This window comes from Artibeus jamaicensis, unplaced genomic scaffold, assembly GCF_021234435.1.
Source record: "Artibeus jamaicensis isolate MK-2021 breed Jamaican fruit bat unplaced genomic scaffold, CSHL_Jam_final contig_867, whole genome shotgun sequence".
Lineage (NCBI taxonomy): Eukaryota > Metazoa > Chordata > Mammalia > Chiroptera > Phyllostomidae > Artibeus > Artibeus jamaicensis.
In genome coordinates this window covers 9,638,387-9,656,440 of record NW_026521995.1, presented here as the reverse complement: position 1 = coordinate 9,656,440, position 18,054 = coordinate 9,638,387, and the positions used below count along the sequence as shown (strand labels likewise).

At 45.3% G+C, this 18,054-nt stretch overlaps 1 protein-coding gene across 11 annotated transcripts in view; it reads left to right on the top strand.

Moving 5' to 3' along the window:
- SVIL (supervillin) overlaps window positions 1-18,054 on the top strand; it is a 154,598-nt gene that overhangs the window by 99,305 nt on the left and 37,239 nt on the right. For 6 of the 11 annotated variants that reach the window (XM_053654727.1, XM_053654726.1, XM_053654728.1 and 3 more), the window contains 5 exons: window positions 416-986; window positions 1,816-2,041; window positions 10,054-10,183; window positions 13,791-13,838; window positions 14,355-14,432. In XM_053654727.1, coding sequence (XP_053510702.1) covers window positions 416-986; window positions 1,816-2,041; window positions 10,054-10,183; window positions 13,791-13,838; window positions 14,355-14,432 — 1,053 coding nt within the window. The remainder of the gene's footprint in view (window positions 1-415; window positions 987-1,815; window positions 2,042-10,053; window positions 10,184-13,790; window positions 13,839-14,354; window positions 14,433-18,054) is intronic. The other 5 variants (XM_037165471.2, XM_037165470.2, XM_037165463.2 and 2 more) reach the window with 1 other exon arrangement.

Sequence of the window (18,054 nt, the reverse complement as noted above, 5' to 3'; positions counted from 1 at the left end):
TCGATCTCCAGGTTTCTGGTATGTTCTTAAACTTTGGGAGCACTGGGTTATCTCCGATTAATGATAAACTGAAGGTGGTCTACCTGTACACTCTGTTACCTGTAAATATTTTGGTAATGACTTCATTCCTAAGAATGCCCAGTATGTTTCTCTTTCCCTGTTTGTATAATTTGCCTGCTGAAATCATCTGGAATGCATGTTTTAAAGAGAAAAATAGTACGCACAGTCTGCTTTTCACCCAGATGACTTGATTAATGAGATGCATTGCAGAACTGTATCTAGGATTGGTTTCCCACAAGACAAGCAGTGAAACTGCACCAGAGGTAGTATTTCAGAGTAGGTCAATCCATGCACTGGGGCTTCCGTAGACAGTACTTTTAAATCTGTTCTTTCCATCTTCACTGTGTCCTTCCAGGTGCAAAGTGGAAAGCTCATTCCTTTCTCACCCACTATTAACACATCTGTGTCCACCAAGGCATCAACAGTCACTCCCATGTACGCAGGGGATCTTCGGACAAAGCCCCCCATGGATGACAACACAAGTGCCACTGACTATAAGTTTCCTTCTTCGATAGAAACTTCAGACGCTCCGGTTAGAAGCATTCTGAAGTCCCAAGTTTGGCAGCCTCCCACGGAGGGCAGTGGGAGCAAAGGCACGTTGAGAGAGTTTGGAGAGACAGAGAGTAAGAGAGTCTTGACAGGCAGGGACAGTGGCGTTAAAAAGTACGAGTCCTTTGAGGAAGCAGAGCTGTCCTACCCCATCCTCAACCGAGTCTGGGAAGGAGACAGCCAGAAAGAACCTAAATACGCTGTTCTGAGAAAGGGGAGCCTGGAGCCAGCTGACACTCCTGCCCCCCACCTCGGCGATGAGGCATTTCCTGCTGCTAAAAGCCTCACACAGGGGAACTCGGACTCGAAGGACAGGCAGCCCTTTGACGAGAAGGTGGATGCGGAGAATGTCACAAAGAGGAGGTTTTCACTGAGAGGTAACTCGCTGCTGCTCCTGAAGTTTTACGCTGGGTTTTCGGTGGCTGCTTGATTGCTTGCACATTTGTGATTGTTCCTAATTCAATTATTGGATGTAATTAAATTATGAAGGCAAGTTCATAACTATCACTGATTAAAATTTTAGTGAGAGTCCTCCTCTCCCCTAGACTTCTCTTCCTCTTAAATTTGACTTACTCAGTGGATTATTAGTGTCTCAACAATTAAAATGCCTGATGCTCTGTCACACATTTTGATCAGGGTGTTTGATGACTTGGGTCACTTTAAGGCACACGACAGCCTTGTGAACTGCTCGCTCTGTTGGCCCCTTCCGTGGCCCAAGTGGCCAGCTGGGTACGTGCAGGGAAGCAGGACGTCATCCCAGGTCTGCGGACTTCAGGTCCCCTTCTACGTTCTGCTCATGCACACTAGCAAGCTACATGTGTGGGACTTCTTTCTCATTCTACATTTTCATTAAATGACAGTATGTAAGTTTTAACAGGGGTTTTGGCTTGTGAGTGTGGCACATTTGAAAGCAGTGTTTGGAGGAGTAAAACATTATGTAGTGTACAGTTAAGGCAAACTTCCTGAGTCTTGCACGCAGGAAAAGACCAGTTGTCGCCAAATGATTTGCTGTGTGGAGTAACCCCCTGGGAAATTTGGTTTTCTCATGGACTATAGCATGCCACAGATTTGCATAAATCCCAGTGGGTTGGGTAACCGGCCATGTGCCCACAGATTGAACTCAAGGGCAGGATTGTCGGGGGGTGAATAGCTGGGAGAATGCTTGCCTGGAGGAGCTAGTGCTGACATTGCTCTTTTCCTTCCCAGCGGCGGAGTTCGCAGAGCCTGCTTCTGAGCAGAGCGGCACAGCTGCTGGGAAAACTGTTGCTCCAGCTGCAGCCCCAGTGTCCTGGAAGCAGCAGGAGCCTTCAGCACAACCACAGGAGAAGCTCTACAGGAATCCCTGTGCGATGTTTGCTGCTGGAGAGATCAAAACGCCAACAGTGGAGGGCGTCCTCGATTCACCCAGCAAAACCATGTCAATTAAAGAAAGGTAATCGGATTTAATGACTGCAAAGTAATTCTGTTATGGAAGAAACTGCAACTCGCTTTTAAGAAAAGACCTGAGTAATGTGCAAAGAGAGGAACTCTCGAGTCCAGCTACATAAGGAGATATGCTGTTATACTAGAATTCTTAGGGGACATCCAGGTATTTGAGGGTGAACTGCAGTGACCCCCCCGTCTGGCTGGGTGAGGCTGGATGAGGTCCGGTTCCAGACACAAATGAGGAAACCGCAGAAGCAGACATTTGCTTGCTTCGTTTGTTTGCACTTTCATTTTCTTTTTTATATTAAATTCTTTGGGTCTCCGGTGATGGGAACAGAGAGCTCAGCTCTTTCCTTTCAGATCCACGTGGCACCCAATCGAACGTGCTTACTCTTTCTGACTGTCCACGTAAAGTGCATAGAAGGAATGTCTACGGAGAGGGAATGAAGATAAATGCATATCTAGAATACAAACCTTTGGGATTAAAACCTAAGTTTTGTTTATTTTACAGAAAATAAATTAAATGACTATTCTGAACTGCACTGAGAAATTTTGTATTAGGTAATGGCTATGAAAGATTATATTTGAGTATCAACACTGTAAGGTCATTTCATTCAAAAGAATAATGGAGGCCCTGGCTGGGTGGCTCAGCTGGCTGGGAAGTGTTGTCCCGCACAGGAAAAGGTTGCAGGTTCGATTCCCGGTCAGGGTACACACCCGGGCTGCAGGGTCAGTCCCCAGTCAGGGAGGATACAGGAGGCAACCAATCGATGTTTCTCTCTCCTATTGATATCTGTTTCTCTTTCTCTCTCTAAAATCAATAAACATCTCCTCGGGTGAGGATTTTAAAAAAAAGATGAATGATGGAGGATTAAGAGTATATATTTAAATGGGACAGATACAAAGAATAGGAGCTAAAGGTTTCAGGTGATATTTTTCTTGTTAACCTCAAGCCACTGTCAGATTACGGTAACAGTGACAGGCACGCAGCGTGAAGACAGGGCTCCTAGAGTTCCCGGTGCGCTGAGCAGAACTGTTCCTACCGGCAGCTCCTGGTGGGTCTGCCCACCCGGCCTCTTCCTTAGCACCTCCCACCACTCAGTTTTCCTGCTCTGTCAGACTCTGGCAGCTCTTATTGTTCTAGCCACAAGCCAAGCTTTGGAACAATCTTTTTGAAACATTAATGAGATGGAGCCTTGGTCAGCTAATGAATGGTTTAAGGTGGTTAAATCTTATTTACTTTCTCCTTTATTCTTTAAAATTCATGATGAATTACACCCACTAGACCAAGGACGCTGGGAGAGAGGACCCCCGGTCCTCACGGTGGGAGGCTGTGGGGCCTGTTCCGGCCCAGAGGCTTCCTCTGCAGGAACCTGCCTCAAGGAAGCTGGATCCAGAGACCCAGCTGTTGATTACTGAGTAGGTGAGAAGAAAGAGATTGCATTTAAGGAAATTAATGGTGAATGTCACTAGTACACAGTTCTGATGTTACAGGGATGTTTTGTACTTTTGTGGAGAAAGATTCCAATGGGAAATACTAAGATATACCCCTCCTTTCAAAGGTCCTTAAGAGGGACTCCCCCACCCACCTTAGGTGGGACTCCCCCACCTAGATTACCCCATCTAGGTGTAATCTGTCTGTTGGGACTTAGGACTTGTTTTGAAGTATATTTCATTGATTATGCTATTACAGTTGTCCCAGATTGTCTCCATCCGCCTGTTGCCCACCTTCCCTCTGGCAATCTCCCCTCCTAGTTCATGCCCATAGGTCATGTGTGTAAATTCTTTGGCTTCTCCATTTCTTATGTTATTCTTAACCTCCCCCTGTCTATTTTGTTCCTACCAATTACACTTCTTATTCCCCGTACCTTTTCCCCCATTCTCCCCCACCCCCCACCCTTCCCAGCTGACAACCCTCCATGTGATCTGCATATCTATGATTATGTTCCTGCTGTAGTTGTTGGCTTAGGTTTTTTTTAATTCAGTTGTTGATAGTTGTTGCCTTTTTAATGTTCATGATTTTGATCTTCTTTTTCTTGAATAAGTCTCTTTAACATTTCCTATAATAATGGCTTGGTGGTAATGAACTCCTTTAGCTTTATCAAGGACCTACAACCTAGGTTATTCTATCCAGCAAAAGCTATCATTTGGAATGGAAGGGCAGATTAAGTGCTTCCCAGATAAGGTAAAGCTAAAGAGACTTAGAACTTTTGATGAAGTTTTGTGTCTATCCATGGTGCAATAATTGTTGGCTTATTTTGCTGTTTTTAGTAAATGTTAGTGTATTTGTACCTTTCTGAAAGTAGGTTTAATCCTGCTGTAAAATTCTCATTTTGAAGAGTTCAAGGGTGGCTGTAAGGTCTCTTGGAACTGCCTGCAAGTGTTCCAAGTTTGCTTTGTATGCACAGGTGTCTTCTGGCTGGTGGGAGACAGAACGCCTCTCAGTCTCCAGAGTGACCTTACCCTGTTCTGAACCATGACAGTAGGAATGCTTGTTAAATACTCAGCTCTTCAGTTTAATTGTTAAAATATATGGCCTATTTCAGATTTATAGAAGGTTTGGTTTCAGACCACTGCAATAAAGCAGGCATCACAATAAAGAGAGTAGTGATCTTTCCACTAATGGAGAGTCTTGCCCCCGATGTGTAAAAAAGGCAACATCTGTGAAGCTCAACAAAGCAAAGTGCACACAGACAACGAGGTGTGCCCGTATGTTTGAAAACAGATGAGGAGCCCTTAATTGAGCAGCTATGTTTATAATAAATTATGCTAATACAATATACATTGCCAGTAATCTCCCCCCAGCCCCATCTTGTTTTATTTGTACTTTGCTGAAATAGCAAAACTATGTACCCTTACAATCCACCTGTGATAGCTTTTCCCTGAATTGGGTTTATAATCCCTCCCTTCTGTTAATTGAAACGATGACACTTGACCTATTTAAAATAAGAATGCTGTTCATGTGTTTCTTTGGATTTTACTTTCCTTTTTTGAGGTGGCATATGAAATAGAGCTTTTAAACCTTATTCCGACTTCGTCTGACTGCCTCAGGCCGCCAGAGGAGAGGTGTGGCTCCGGCCGCCTGGAGTGCAGCTGCCGGCCAGTGAGCAGAGCCCAGGGCCAGGCAGGCTCTGTCCCCACCCTGGGCCCACTCTTCTTCCAGAATAGGTCTGATGCTCAAGTAGAAACATAAATAAAAGTTTTTTTCTTCTTCATCTTCTCCGATCTCTGGAATGTTGAGTTTGAACCCCAGCAAGTGCTAACTTAAACACAGTGTGCTTCTTTTACTGGATTAAAAAAATCGCTGCCTCATAACTGTTGAGTTGTTTGAGGTGTAAGCTGTCCCTGTCTGGGAACTAGTTTGAAAAGCATTGCAAATCAAATTGTTTGTATGTTCTTTGGGGATAAAACCTTTGATACCTCTTTAAAAGTAAACTAGGCTTTTAGAAATCTTATTTCTACAACTACTGAAATGATCAAATCTGAGATTTTATATTGGGGACATTACTAAGTAAGGCAAAGGAGCCACCCGTTCTTCACTGGAAAGTCAGTGGAATGTGGACTCAATTGCAGAATGTCGAAGAACTCACCCCATGCCTCCTGCCAACTTGCAGAGACATGACTCACAGGGGCAGCTACCCTGCCCCCCCACCATGCTCCCTGCGTGCCCCTCCATCCATCCTTCCACCCTGCACCAGGCAGAAGCTTTATTCATGCTTCCCCAACAGACTCCACGTTCCTATCTTAGTTGAAAGATTTCAGCCACTAGAGGGCCCCAGATTTATGTGACCATTAGGGATAAAGGTGTCATTCCCCTGTGACCCTCTTCTGATCTACGATTTGCCCTCATTTAAAAGGCACATAAGTTCACTTCTCCAGCCTGCAAACTAGCCAAGGCCATCGTAAATACTGATCTGTGCAGTTCAGCCTTATCTGAAATCCGTGTGGTGCCCATGGTCCTCTGAAATGCAGCGACATTTTTTTAAGAGGGAAGAAAAAGTTGAAGATGAGGGGCACAGGATTTGACTATCCCGAGTTTGACCTTGGCTGCTGCAGGCCTGCAGAACTTGTTCTAATTAGGCAGGGTTGTCAGATCAGTGCCCCTGAAACAGCCACTCGGGCCAGTATTCTTTGCTGGAAAAGCGTGGGCTGTGGCAGGAGGGGTGGACATTTCCCCAGGCAGCCTGGCAGGCCCACGTCACAGTGGCCCTGGCCAAGCCACGGGGTCAATAGGCTAATGCAGTGCCACTCACTGGGTTCTCAGCCTCAGTCGGAGCAGATGCCCAGGCTCTCACCATCACAACCCTGCAAATAGCACTTGGACTTGGTGGATGTTAAAAGCGCTGACAGTTGTTTGAATTGCACAGGCAGTAATTTATGTCATGTGTAAGGTCAGACGTTTAGCTCCTTGGCCCTCTCCAGTACACGGCAGTCTGCAGTGAGTCGGGAGGGCCGTGAGATTGCAGAGGCAAGACCACATTTGGAAAGGGCTTTTGCCCTCCTCTGCTTGTGGAACACGGAGTAGGAAATCTAAAGGGACAGGAATAATACCAGTCTGATTGGTATTATTCCTGATACCCTGATTATCCCAGATGGCCGGTCGGATTGGATTAAAGTGTCAGTGTGTGTTATTTTTAAGTTACCCATCATCTGCGCCATGTCGGCTAATGCCAGGTCCAAAATGCCGTGTGGGCTCAATGGAACCACAGTTCTTCCGTGTTATTTTGGTTACTCTGTAGTCTTTGAAAGTCCCTGGGGACAGCCCAGCCAGCACATCCAGAAGCAAGATTTCAGGTTCTCGGAATGGGGGAATCTCTGAAGGCCACCCGAGACAGGGGTGGGGAGGACGTTGTAAGAAAGCCAGAATACTATGCTGTTCTTGAAATCTTAGGGAGAATGTTCCTGGCCAACCCATGCACTGAGGTGGTGAAGCGAGCCTGGACTGGAGGCAGGACCTGCCTGGTAGGAGCCCACCTCCCTGTCAACTGCGTGCTTGGCCCGTGTGTGCCTTGCTCCTTGTCTGTCAGGGAATAGCCGAATTTCATTTCGCGAAGGTTGCCATGCAGATCAGCATGGTATAAAGCAGACTATAAACTGATTAAAAACTCCACAATTTGTTTTTTTCTATAGAAGTCAGTTTTTCATTCCTCACATCAACCACCAGCAAAACCAAATGATTCTTTGGTTGATGTTATTGCTCCAAATATTTGGAAACTTCTTTACGAGAAGACCCTCAAAAACGGCAGTGCATTATTCTTAATAAACCCAAATCATGAGAATGAATTTTTGAATTTTTAAAAAATTCTCTCAAGTCAGTTGGAATACAGTCTGATGGGATTAAAGAGGTAGATGGCCGCGATGAGTCACGACCGATCCGCGTCCGAGGGGAAGAGGCACGTCGGCTTGGCAGACAGCAGCGAGGTGCCCGTCCGTCTGCACAGCCCCAGGAGTCGGAGCACCCACGGCACGCTCACTTTCTGAAAGTCCCCTTTACAGATCATCTGAAAACTTTGAAAGCTCCACATGCAAATACTAGTTATATCTTCTAGTGATAGGATTTTGTTGGATTCTTTTTTCTTATTAGAAAACACTGACTTGCTGAGAATAATTGGAGAAGTGATCAATATTGGTCGTATGGAGACTGAACTTCAGATGAAAATATTGAAAGAAGTTTAGAATTTGTTCTCAAGTACATGAACTGGTCCTTGTAGCATACAGAGTCTAGTCAGACATCATTGTGTATAGCATTTAAGGTTAAACGGATTCCCGGGGCACATGAGGCCTCTCTTAGTAAGATTCTGCCTTTAATTTCCAATGTATGTTGTTTCCTCCCCTGCCTCCAATAACCAAGCAATTCTGACACCTGCTGGGTGTCCTGTGCTTCACCTCAGTTCTGACACTGTCTACCTGTTACTAGCATCAGATCCCACAGGCTAAAGACTCAGTCCGAAAAAACTGTCTCCCACCCCCACTCCAGCTGCCACTCGTACATCCAGGATGTTACTTGTACATTTTACCCGCTGGCTATAAATCCGAGGCTCCCACCGTGACCCCCTCCTTGGGTTTGATTAATTTGCTAGAGCAGCTCACAGAACTCAGAGGAACATTTCACTTACTAGATCACTGGCTTATCATAAAGCATATAACTCAGTAACAGCCAGACAGCAGAGACACTTGGGGCCGGGGCCGTGAGAAGGGCACGGAGCTGCCACATCATCTCCGAGCGCACCACTGTCCCCGCATCTCCACGCTCCACCAACTCCAGAGCTCTCTGAACTCTGCTCTTTTGGGGTCTCATGGGGGCTTCATTCCATAAGCAGTATTAATTAAGCTCAGTTGCACATGACCAATGATTTAATCCATCTTCAGCCTCTCTCCCTTCTGCTTAAGCCAGGAAACCAGCTGAAAGTTGGTTCCCAAAAGTTTCATCATTAATATAATAAAAGATACTTCATGATTTTCATCACTTAGGAAATTCCAGGAGTTTTAAGAGTTTTGTGCCAGAAACAGGGACAAAGACCAAATATAGATTTCTTATTATAAATCACAGTATCTGAGATAGATCAGATGACATTATACCAGTTTCATAGAATGGTCCTTTGATGTCCTATCTTCTGTCACACAGCAGAAAGGAATTGAAGAAGGGAAGGCAAAGGAAGAGACTGGGGGGCAGACAGGTCCAGAATCTGAAGTTCCTGTCCCTTTTGGGGGTTCTTTTCTTCATGGCTTACTTTCCATTATTTGACTGAATGAAAAAACAAGTATAAGGTGTGATTATGTATGAATTTGGAAGTGTAAATGGATTCTTATTTAAGTCCCGCAAATTTTTTCTTACTTGTGTAACAAAACTTTTATCATGGAGTGTGATATATCTCCTTCCATCTCCAATTAAAATAGTTAAGAGAATCAGGAAACTTAATTGAAGGGTCTCATAAAACCATCCAGTCCAGTTCCTGAGATGACTAATAAGGGAGGGAGACCAGGCTACTTGACCAGAGTTCACGGCCAGGCTGGAGCGGATGTGCTGCTTACAAGTAGGCTGTTTGTGGACATGTGCTAATGATGTTTAAGTTTTAAACATGTTCCAGCAGGCTGGGCAGAGAGGGCAAGGGGTCTAATCATGTTTTCCCCAAATCTTTAAAGTGTTTGACATCAGCTCAGTTGAGTTCAGTGTTCCCCATGCTTTTGCCTTTTTTCTTTCCCATGTTTGTCCAACTGAGCGCCTAAGACTTCTTCATTCGTTGTAACAGAGCAGCAGCTGAAACAGAGCAACCGGCCATAGCTTATGGCATCTGAACAGCTTTCTATCAGGTCACACTGCAGTGGAACTGAAGTAGGTTAGGTAAAAAAAAAAAAAAACCTCGGTTAATTAGATTCTTTTTTTGTGGATAGATTTTCCCTGAGGGAAGTTGAACTGATAATTTTTAAAGTGGGTTCATAGAGAAGTTTCTATGTTAAGAAGATAGATTGGAAAGACCAAGCTTATTTGGAAGGGGAAAACCAGGGCTTGGGGCACAGGAAGAAAAACAATCTTAAACATCAATCTTTTGAAAGATATGACATTAAGAGATTGTCAGTGTTTTATAGCTTTACGGTTTTAAACCTATTTCTGCTGTATTTTCTGCAAGTAAGTTATTATCTGGCACTAGTCATTCAACGTTGTTTCACCAAGGGGCCAGAAGGGGTCACTAGCAGACATTTTCTCTGGGGATCCTGTCCTCAGCCCAAGGGCAAGGGAAAATCACGGCTATTCGGTGGGTGGAATGAGGCCGTTTTTATCTGGCAAGTCAGGTTTCAGCTTTGCATTTCAATCAGCTCTAAAATCTTTGGGGCCATCTTAGAAAAGGGACTCCTATATTATTTTTCCAGACACACTTAGTAATAAATGAAATTCAGAAAGATTAAAACTAGACAACTGTGGTCATTTAGTGGCCAAAGAGTCTAATTTAGTGATGTTACGGTTCTATTACAAGTGAGAGTTCAGTGCTGAACTCTTCGGCTGGCATGCTTTCCCCCCAGATTAGCGCTGCTGAAGAAGAGTGGGGAGGAAGACTGGAGAAACAGGCTTGGCAGAAAGCAGGAGTACGGCAAAGCGTCCGTGACCAGCAGCCCGCACATACAAGAAGCGGAGCAGTCGCTGAAGAAGAAGGTAAGGGCCCCGTGGTGGGACAGGCGTGCTGACCGCCATCGCGCTCGGAGGGGCATCCAACACGCGTGCATGACTTCGCTCATCACCGCTCTGCGAGGCGCTCGCACTGCCTGGCCCCTGGAGTTCACACTCAGGGTCTGTCTCGTAGTAGCTTTAATTGATCAAAGGTGGAGTCTTGAGATGGAGAACCGGGAACAGCACCACCTGCATAATGTATCCGCAAGCAAGTTCCTGCATTTTGAAGTGTGTGCTTTTATTTTGGCTTACAGCCTTCTTAAATGAAGTCTGACTTTACAATGTTATGAAAGGCTTTCTAATAAAAAACTTTAATTGACCACTAATACTTTATACATTGCATATAATATATGGACTTAAAGTGTCCTATACTGAGATATCGAACCTAAATATACAGAATAAGGACATAATTTTTGTGGTCAGTGAGACATTATTTTATAACTGTAAGCACTTTTTTACATTGAGCAGGTATACCTTTTATTGAGAATATACAGGTAAATAGGTTACAAGTTTAAATAAAATTAAGTAACACTTTGTTATCATTACTGGCAAGGATCTCATATGCAAAAGCATTGTTGAGTTGTTAAATTCTAATGCAGTGATGACCAGCTTTTGACCAGTTAGTGCACACTTTCAAAACGAGTGGTGCTGTCCCTGCGCTTGGCCTGGGGGCTGCAAATGCACCTGCTGGCTGGAGGCGGGGCAGCACCTGCGACAGCCATGTCCACGGGCCAACTTTTGGCATCGAAGTCCTCAAGCAGAAGAGAAAAAAATCTCCCTACCAGATGATCACCTGAACCACTTTAGTTCTGAAAGAACTTAAGTATCTGGAGAAGAGAGAAGCCGTGAACGCAGCCTTGGTGCATTTAGAAGCTCACACAGAAAGGAAGCGTTCACACGGGCCAGTGAGGCAGCAGCGCTGACAGGTCCGTAGAGTACTTCTGTGCCTGGGCAGGTTAAACGGGAGTGGAAATTTGAATTCTCTCTTCCAAACATGGATAATATTACAGAGAATGACTAAAAAACATCTAATTCTTAGTCGTTAGTACATGTTTCCAATATAATCACGTGTGATCTTGGGATTTGCATAGATGTGAAACTGAGAGTTTAAGAATGAGATCCTGAAGTGAAAGGAAATCAGATCCTTCAACTAGGTCCCTTTGCCCACAAACTTAATTAAAAGGGTCTTAAAATCCTTGGTTCGAAAGTATCTTTGACACTTCCGTCTCATTGGTCATTTTGGGAGATCCAAAGAAGCCTTAGGAGCTAGCAGTCCTGTGTGGCCAGGTGAAAATTAAAATAAAGCTGTAAAATAAGCTTTAAAGCATTGGTCAATGATTTAATCCATTGGTCAATGGATTAAATAAAGCATTGGTCAATGATTTAATCCATTGGTCAATCCATTGGTTAACGCAAAGCTAGACAGATTCCCCATGAACAGTGGAGTGAGATAAGTGCCCTGCCTGCTCAGAAGACAGGGGTCATTTGAGGCTCTGAAAACCAGAGGCTGTGAATAGAGAATGTGATCTGAACTGCCTTTACACTGGGCTGAGGGTTTTAGAAATCAAAGATGGAAGAAGCTGACTCAGTTGCCCATGGGGTGGAAACCCCAGTCACTGGGCTTGGGGGCTCTCGGTGTGCCCGGGCTTCACTGTGACTGATGCTCTGGGCTGCTGGAAGCTGCGGACTCTGCAGCAACAGTGAACTTGCTCTTCCACTCATCCTCAGTGACCCAGTTCACTTTGGCCTGAGACAATCAGCTCTTTGAAGTTAAAATAAGCCGATCTATTTTAGGCCCACGGAGCAGACGAGCAGACGTGGGGGTATCTCAAGTTCTCTTGAGGTCGAGCCGTTTTCACATGGCTTCTGATAAGCCCTTGGCTTGATTTCTTCCCAAGGGCTGGCAGTATATTTCTGTCACACCTCTGCTGGGTTCACATGTGAGCTGCCCTGAACCTGACCTGTCTGAAGACAGTCCCCCAACAGCTGAGGAGTGCTTGAGAAACGCCCCTGCTTGCTGGGTGCCGGAGCGCTGCCCTGGAGGGCAAGCGCAGTCACAGGGGGGTGCACCCAGGGGGAGTCTCACTTCAGGGCTGGGCCTGACCTTGCTGATGGAGAGCTGCTCAGGGGAATGCACCAGAGCCGTCCACCTTCCCTGCACAGTTTCTGACTTCACCAAACAGCACGTTTTCATGGTCAGCAAACATTTTACAGTTTGTCCCCCGGAGCCTTTGTGTGCAGCGAGCCGGGTCCCACGAGGGGCAGCCCCTGGGGACGCAGAGGAGACAGGAAGTAGGGACGGGACTCTGCAGACCACTTCCACTGCCCCCGTGAAAATCCTGCCGTCCAGTAACGATATCGTGTGAGCCACATAGTAATTTTAGGTTGTCTAGTAACCATATTTTAAAAAGTAAACGTTAAAAATCTGTAACTGTTTTGTTTCTGTCGAAGGGCTTGTCTGAAACAAAATAAATTTGTGGTATAGTAACCAGCATCTCGTTTTGGGTGCTACATGGTAAGAAAAGTTGGCCCATGAATAGACTTGGGGAACTAAGTCAGAGTTCGCAGCAGATCCTTGCTTTCCAAATCCCCCAGAATCACTCCCCCAAAATAAGGACTGAAGAACTGGAGCTTGCGAGCACCAACCCTTGACCGAGCCGACTCTATCGTTCCCGTGACCAGGAGTCCAGGTCCCTTCTCTCTCCTCCCCTTCTCCCTTGCCACCCTCCTTTTCTTCTCTCGTCTCTCTCCTGTTCTCAGCTTAGTCTAGGGCGTTGCTAACCTGACCTACGCATTTGTGCCATGTAGCACATGTAAGTAGTTCTGAAGACCGTAAGGCCGCGTGGTTTGTAGATCTGGCCCAGCTCATACCATGTGGACTGTGTGCGCTCGAGCACAATCTCTGCATCGTGGCCTGCAGAATAACGCATTCCATTGAGAGGGTGAAATGAAATGAAGTTTTAAAGAAGTGATTTGGCAGGAGTCGCTTTGTTACAACTACATTGCAGTTACTTATTTTCACCAAATAATTCTTTTAAATTCCAACCCCATGTTGGCATATTGGACACTAAGCCATGGACAGTGAATCCTATGTCCTTCTGTTAAGACAATCACCAGGATATCAGACTTTTCCAGATATAAAAGCCCTGTGTCCAGTTTGCCACTGCAACCCTGTGTCTACTTGTGAGTCACAAATTAAGGTTTGATGCTTGCTATTCTTCAGTGGGATCCAGTCAGTGAGTCAAGCTAAGATCTATAATGTCCCCAGTATGAGTCCTTGAAAATTCGAAGACGGTAAATCTGCCACATGCATGGTCTCATTGCCTGCTGTCACTGAAATCCCAAATCACAATCTAGAAGAATGTGATCCCTTTGAGGAGCAAGGGGAGGAGGAAGGAGGAGGCCCGGATGGAAGAGTAGCAGCCTGCCTGCGGGTGCGAGCTTACCTGGGGCCCGTGCCGCCTGCGCGGACCAGCACATGCATGCTTCTGACTGAGCCCTGGCCCAGCGAGCTGCAAAGCGGCTGTGGCGCCTTCACTCGACCCTGCCCCCCGACTCTCTGCAATGTTTACCTGTTTGTTTTAACCTGTAGGAAGAAGGAGGATTCACAGATGATAGCGCCATTTCTAATCTGCTTTGGGTAAGCCTGACACTGACACGGGTGTCCCTAGATGACAGCTGGTTGTGCCCCCACGTGTGATCTCCTAGAGAGGGTGTCCTCATTCAGTGTCTTATTCCAAGGCAAGATGTCACCTTTATCCAGAGTGGAGAGCTATCTGCGTGCTTAATTTGTTTTGAATCATGTAATGAAAAAACTGTTAAAGGCTTTAAAGAAGACATTTTATGGCAAATGTTAAAGCTGTCAGTGAAAGTTATGGGCCCCCTTTCTGTACCTGAGGATCTTCTGTCAGTTACAGTAATACGGCCATTAATTCATTCAATTACTATACAAAGTGGACTAGGGCATACTTACTGTGTTTGTGTGGATTTATTTTTTAATAAGTGAACAAATGGGAAGGAATCTTGAAAAGATCACTGAAATTGCAATGAGAAATTAACCTTCTGTTAGAAAAATCGTTTTTTGTCTCTCCCCCTCCCTACCCCGCTCCAGTAAATCTTCTCTCCTCACCTCTAATCCTCTTGCTTTGCTCTATAGGAACCCGTATATGCTTCTACTTATTCTCCTGCTATACCTGCTGCCCATAAACACCTGTCTTTTGTATCTATTAACCAGGTGAGGAAAAGCATACACACGCTTGGGCCTCATTGCAATTTCTGAGCAGTAGGGAAGAGTTCGTCTCATTTGGGGGATAACTGCTGTGTGCATGTTTGTGTGCACGCGTGATCCGCTCACGCATTTCAAGTCAGTCACACACTCATATCCATGGCTCAGACTTTCAGGTAGACCTGATAATAATAATTCACCTCATAATCACGACTCTGGGTTGAGAGTTTGACCAAGCTTTACATCCTAAGTTGAGTCAGGAGCCCAAGAAATGCACCAGAGAGTCCCTTGCTCCAGCCTGGCAATGATGCCATCTTGCTTAGCTTGATAAACAAGGAGGACGTGGCGAGGCGGTGTGTGGTGTGGAAGGTACAGGCGGGAAGGGGCTGATGTGACAGGGGCTGGTTGCAGTGGCTCTATTGACATGCAAAACCGCAGCCCCTGCCCCCGACCCTCCATATCCCACCAGAGGAACCCCACCCAGAGGGGAGCCTGGGCCGAAAGACTCGGCTGGTGCATAACACACAACCATTTTTAAAGCTGAACGTATCCGTGATGTTTTCTATTCCTTTTGGAACATCCCTGGTGTCAGGAGCCCTATGGAAAGCAGCTGCATCCACTTGGCCTTGAGCCCACATTTTCCTCTCCCTCCACCTGTGGGACTGGCCCGCTCGCTCCCCTCTTGGGGCCCCTCTCTTCTCAGCAGGACCAGCGCCTTATTTGCTGTGAGGCAGCCTATACTAAAAACTTCTTGACTGTGCTGTCCCTTTAGGACTGGCAGTGACAAATCAGGTCTTTGAGGGCGAGGCGCAGGATTTCAAACATGAAACCGACAGAGCACTGCCCGGGGGAGGCGTCTGGGCGTCCTCCTGTCTGTCTCTTGCACCTTCACCCACGGAAACTCCCCGTTCCGACTCCCAAAGGTGGGCCTTCCCCTCATTCTCCTGGTTCCCTGCCCCTGAAGTTAGGAGCGCTGGTCTGTGAGCGCAGACTCACACAGGCAGTCAGCATCCACCCAGAAACGAGGCTGAAATCTGGAGCGAACTTGTCGTTCCATCACTAAGGAGGGACATGAGTTGTTTCTTCTAAATAAGTCGACTTTAAATTAAAAGATATATTATTGAACTTCTTAAATATAAAACACATGTATTACATAAACGTACTTTCTTAATAGACTGGTTTTTAGAGAAGTTGTAGGTTCATAGCAGAATCGAGTGGAAAGTACAGAGTGCTCCATGTGCCCCCCACCCCCACGCATTATCCCCCGAGTCCATAGTTGACATTTGGGTTCAGTCTTGGTCTTACACGTTCTAGGGGTTTGGACAAAGGTGTAATGACATGTATCCGCCATTACAGTGCCGTACAGAGTAGCCTCACTGCCCTGAAAATGCTCTGTGCTCTGCTTATCCATTCCTGTCCCCACTTCCCCCCAGTCCTTGACAGCCACTGATCTTTTATTGTCTCTATAGCGTTACCTTTTCCTGAATGTCTTATAGTTGGAATCATATAGTGTTCAGCCTTTTCAGCTTGGCTTCTTTTCCTTAGTAATGAGTGCTTAAAATTTTCCATGTCTTTCCATGACTTGATAGCTCATATCCTCTTAGTGCTCAATGATATTCCTTGTCTGGATGTAAGACAATTGGTTTATCCATTTACCTACCAAAGGGCATCTTTGTGGCTTCCTAGTTTTAGCAATTATGTAAAAAGCTTCAGTAAATACTCATATACAGGGGTTTTTTTGTAGCTGTAAGTTGTTCTACTCTTTTGGGTATTAATGAGCACAGTTACTGGATCATATGATGAGAGTATATTTAATTCTGTAAGAAGCTGCCAGACTGTCTTTCAGAGTGTCTGTTTGCACTCCCAGCAGCAGTGAGTGAGAGTTTCTGTTGGTCCACGTCCCCGCCAGCATCCGGTGGAGTCAGGGGCTTGAACGTTTGCCCTTCTAATAGGTGTATAACAGTATCTCAGTGCCGTCCTAATTTGCATTTCCCTGATGGCATATGACGTGGAGCATGTTTTCACGTGTTTATTTGCCATCTGCACCTCTTCCTGGGTGAGGTGTCTGTTCAGATCTTTTTACTATTTTTTAGTTGGTTGCTCGTCTTCTTATTGCGGAGTTATACCAGTTTTCTGTGCATTTTGGATAGCAGCCCTTTATCAGATGTGTCTTTGCACATCTGGTCTGTGGCTTGTCTTCTCGTTCCCAGAAGCCTGTTTCACAGCGCAGAAGTCCCACCCATCAGTCACTCTTCTCATCCATCACAACTGCAGAGTCATCGCCGACCCCCCAACCGGTTCCTCTAAACCTTCTTCCATGTTACTTTCTACAAATTTTGCAGTTTCCTGTTTACATTTAGGTCTGTGATATGTTTTGAGTTCAGTTTTAAAAGGTGTGAAGGTCTGTATCCACACTACTTTTCAGTGTGAACATCCAGTTTTCCACTTTTGAAGAGACTCTTTTTTCTCCACTTTGTTGCTTTTGCTCTTTTGCCATGTGTTGGCTGTTCTGGGTATTGTGTTCTCCATATAAACTTTAGAATCAGTTCATCAATATGCTCAGATTCGCTGGGAATTTGATTGGGATTCCCAGCAAATCTGGGAAATCCAAATCTATAGATCTATAGATCAAATCTCAAATCTATAGATCCAGTTGGAAAAAACATCTTAACAGTGTTGCATCTTCTATCCATTAATATGCAGTACCTCTCCATATATTTTTAAGTTTTAAAAAATATACTTACCAGAGGCAATCTGTGTTTTATCACTTCAAAATTAAAATCCCTGAAAACTTCTGTATTTTTGCTTCTTGACAGGCTCCTCAGGTAAACCCTTTACACACCAGTTATGTGGCACCAGCCCATCAGCTCCCAAAGATCAGGGGACTCCTGTCCTCCGCAGTCCTGGTGTCTAAAGTCAGTAACGCACAGCTCAGAGAAGACAGAGCACTTCTACCGGATGCAGGCTGTGTCTGGATGGACTGTTTGTCTCTTTTTCAAGCTTCAGCACATAGTTTCCTCTTCCTCACATGCTTCAGGCTGTACCAGAATAAGATTTCCCTTAATCCCCACCCACCTTGCCTTTCATTGTTGGAGCTGGTAGGTGGTGGCAGGACCAGACTGTGGCTACTCTGGGGCCTACGCATAGTTGAGCTCATTTCCATGTTCTGTTCAGACCAATTCCGACTGTGTGCACTGACGATGGACCACAATCACTTAATGCAGGGGCAAAGCTAGTAAATTTCCTTAACAGTGCACTGATTTCTAAGTGGCAATAACATTTTTGAAAACCAAGATGTACCGATTTGTCACTTAGCCTTATTGCTATTACTTAACATGTGCCTTGATCATTTCTTTCTATAATTTAGTTTAATTTGATGTAAGATAAAAATTTAAGAGCCACATCACAGTATCTTCTGCACATAAATCTCTCCATTTCTCATTGATACAATGTTTAATCCCTGGTTCATATTTCCATTGTTTCAGTTTTCCCCTGAATAATGTCTCCTTTAGCCCCACCCCCACCCCGTTTAGGAGCCAAGCCGGGATCATGCCTTATATGTTGTTGTCATGTCTCTGTAGCTATGGTTGCTCTGTAGAAGAACTCTGTAAAAGGAAGATTCCTAAACCAG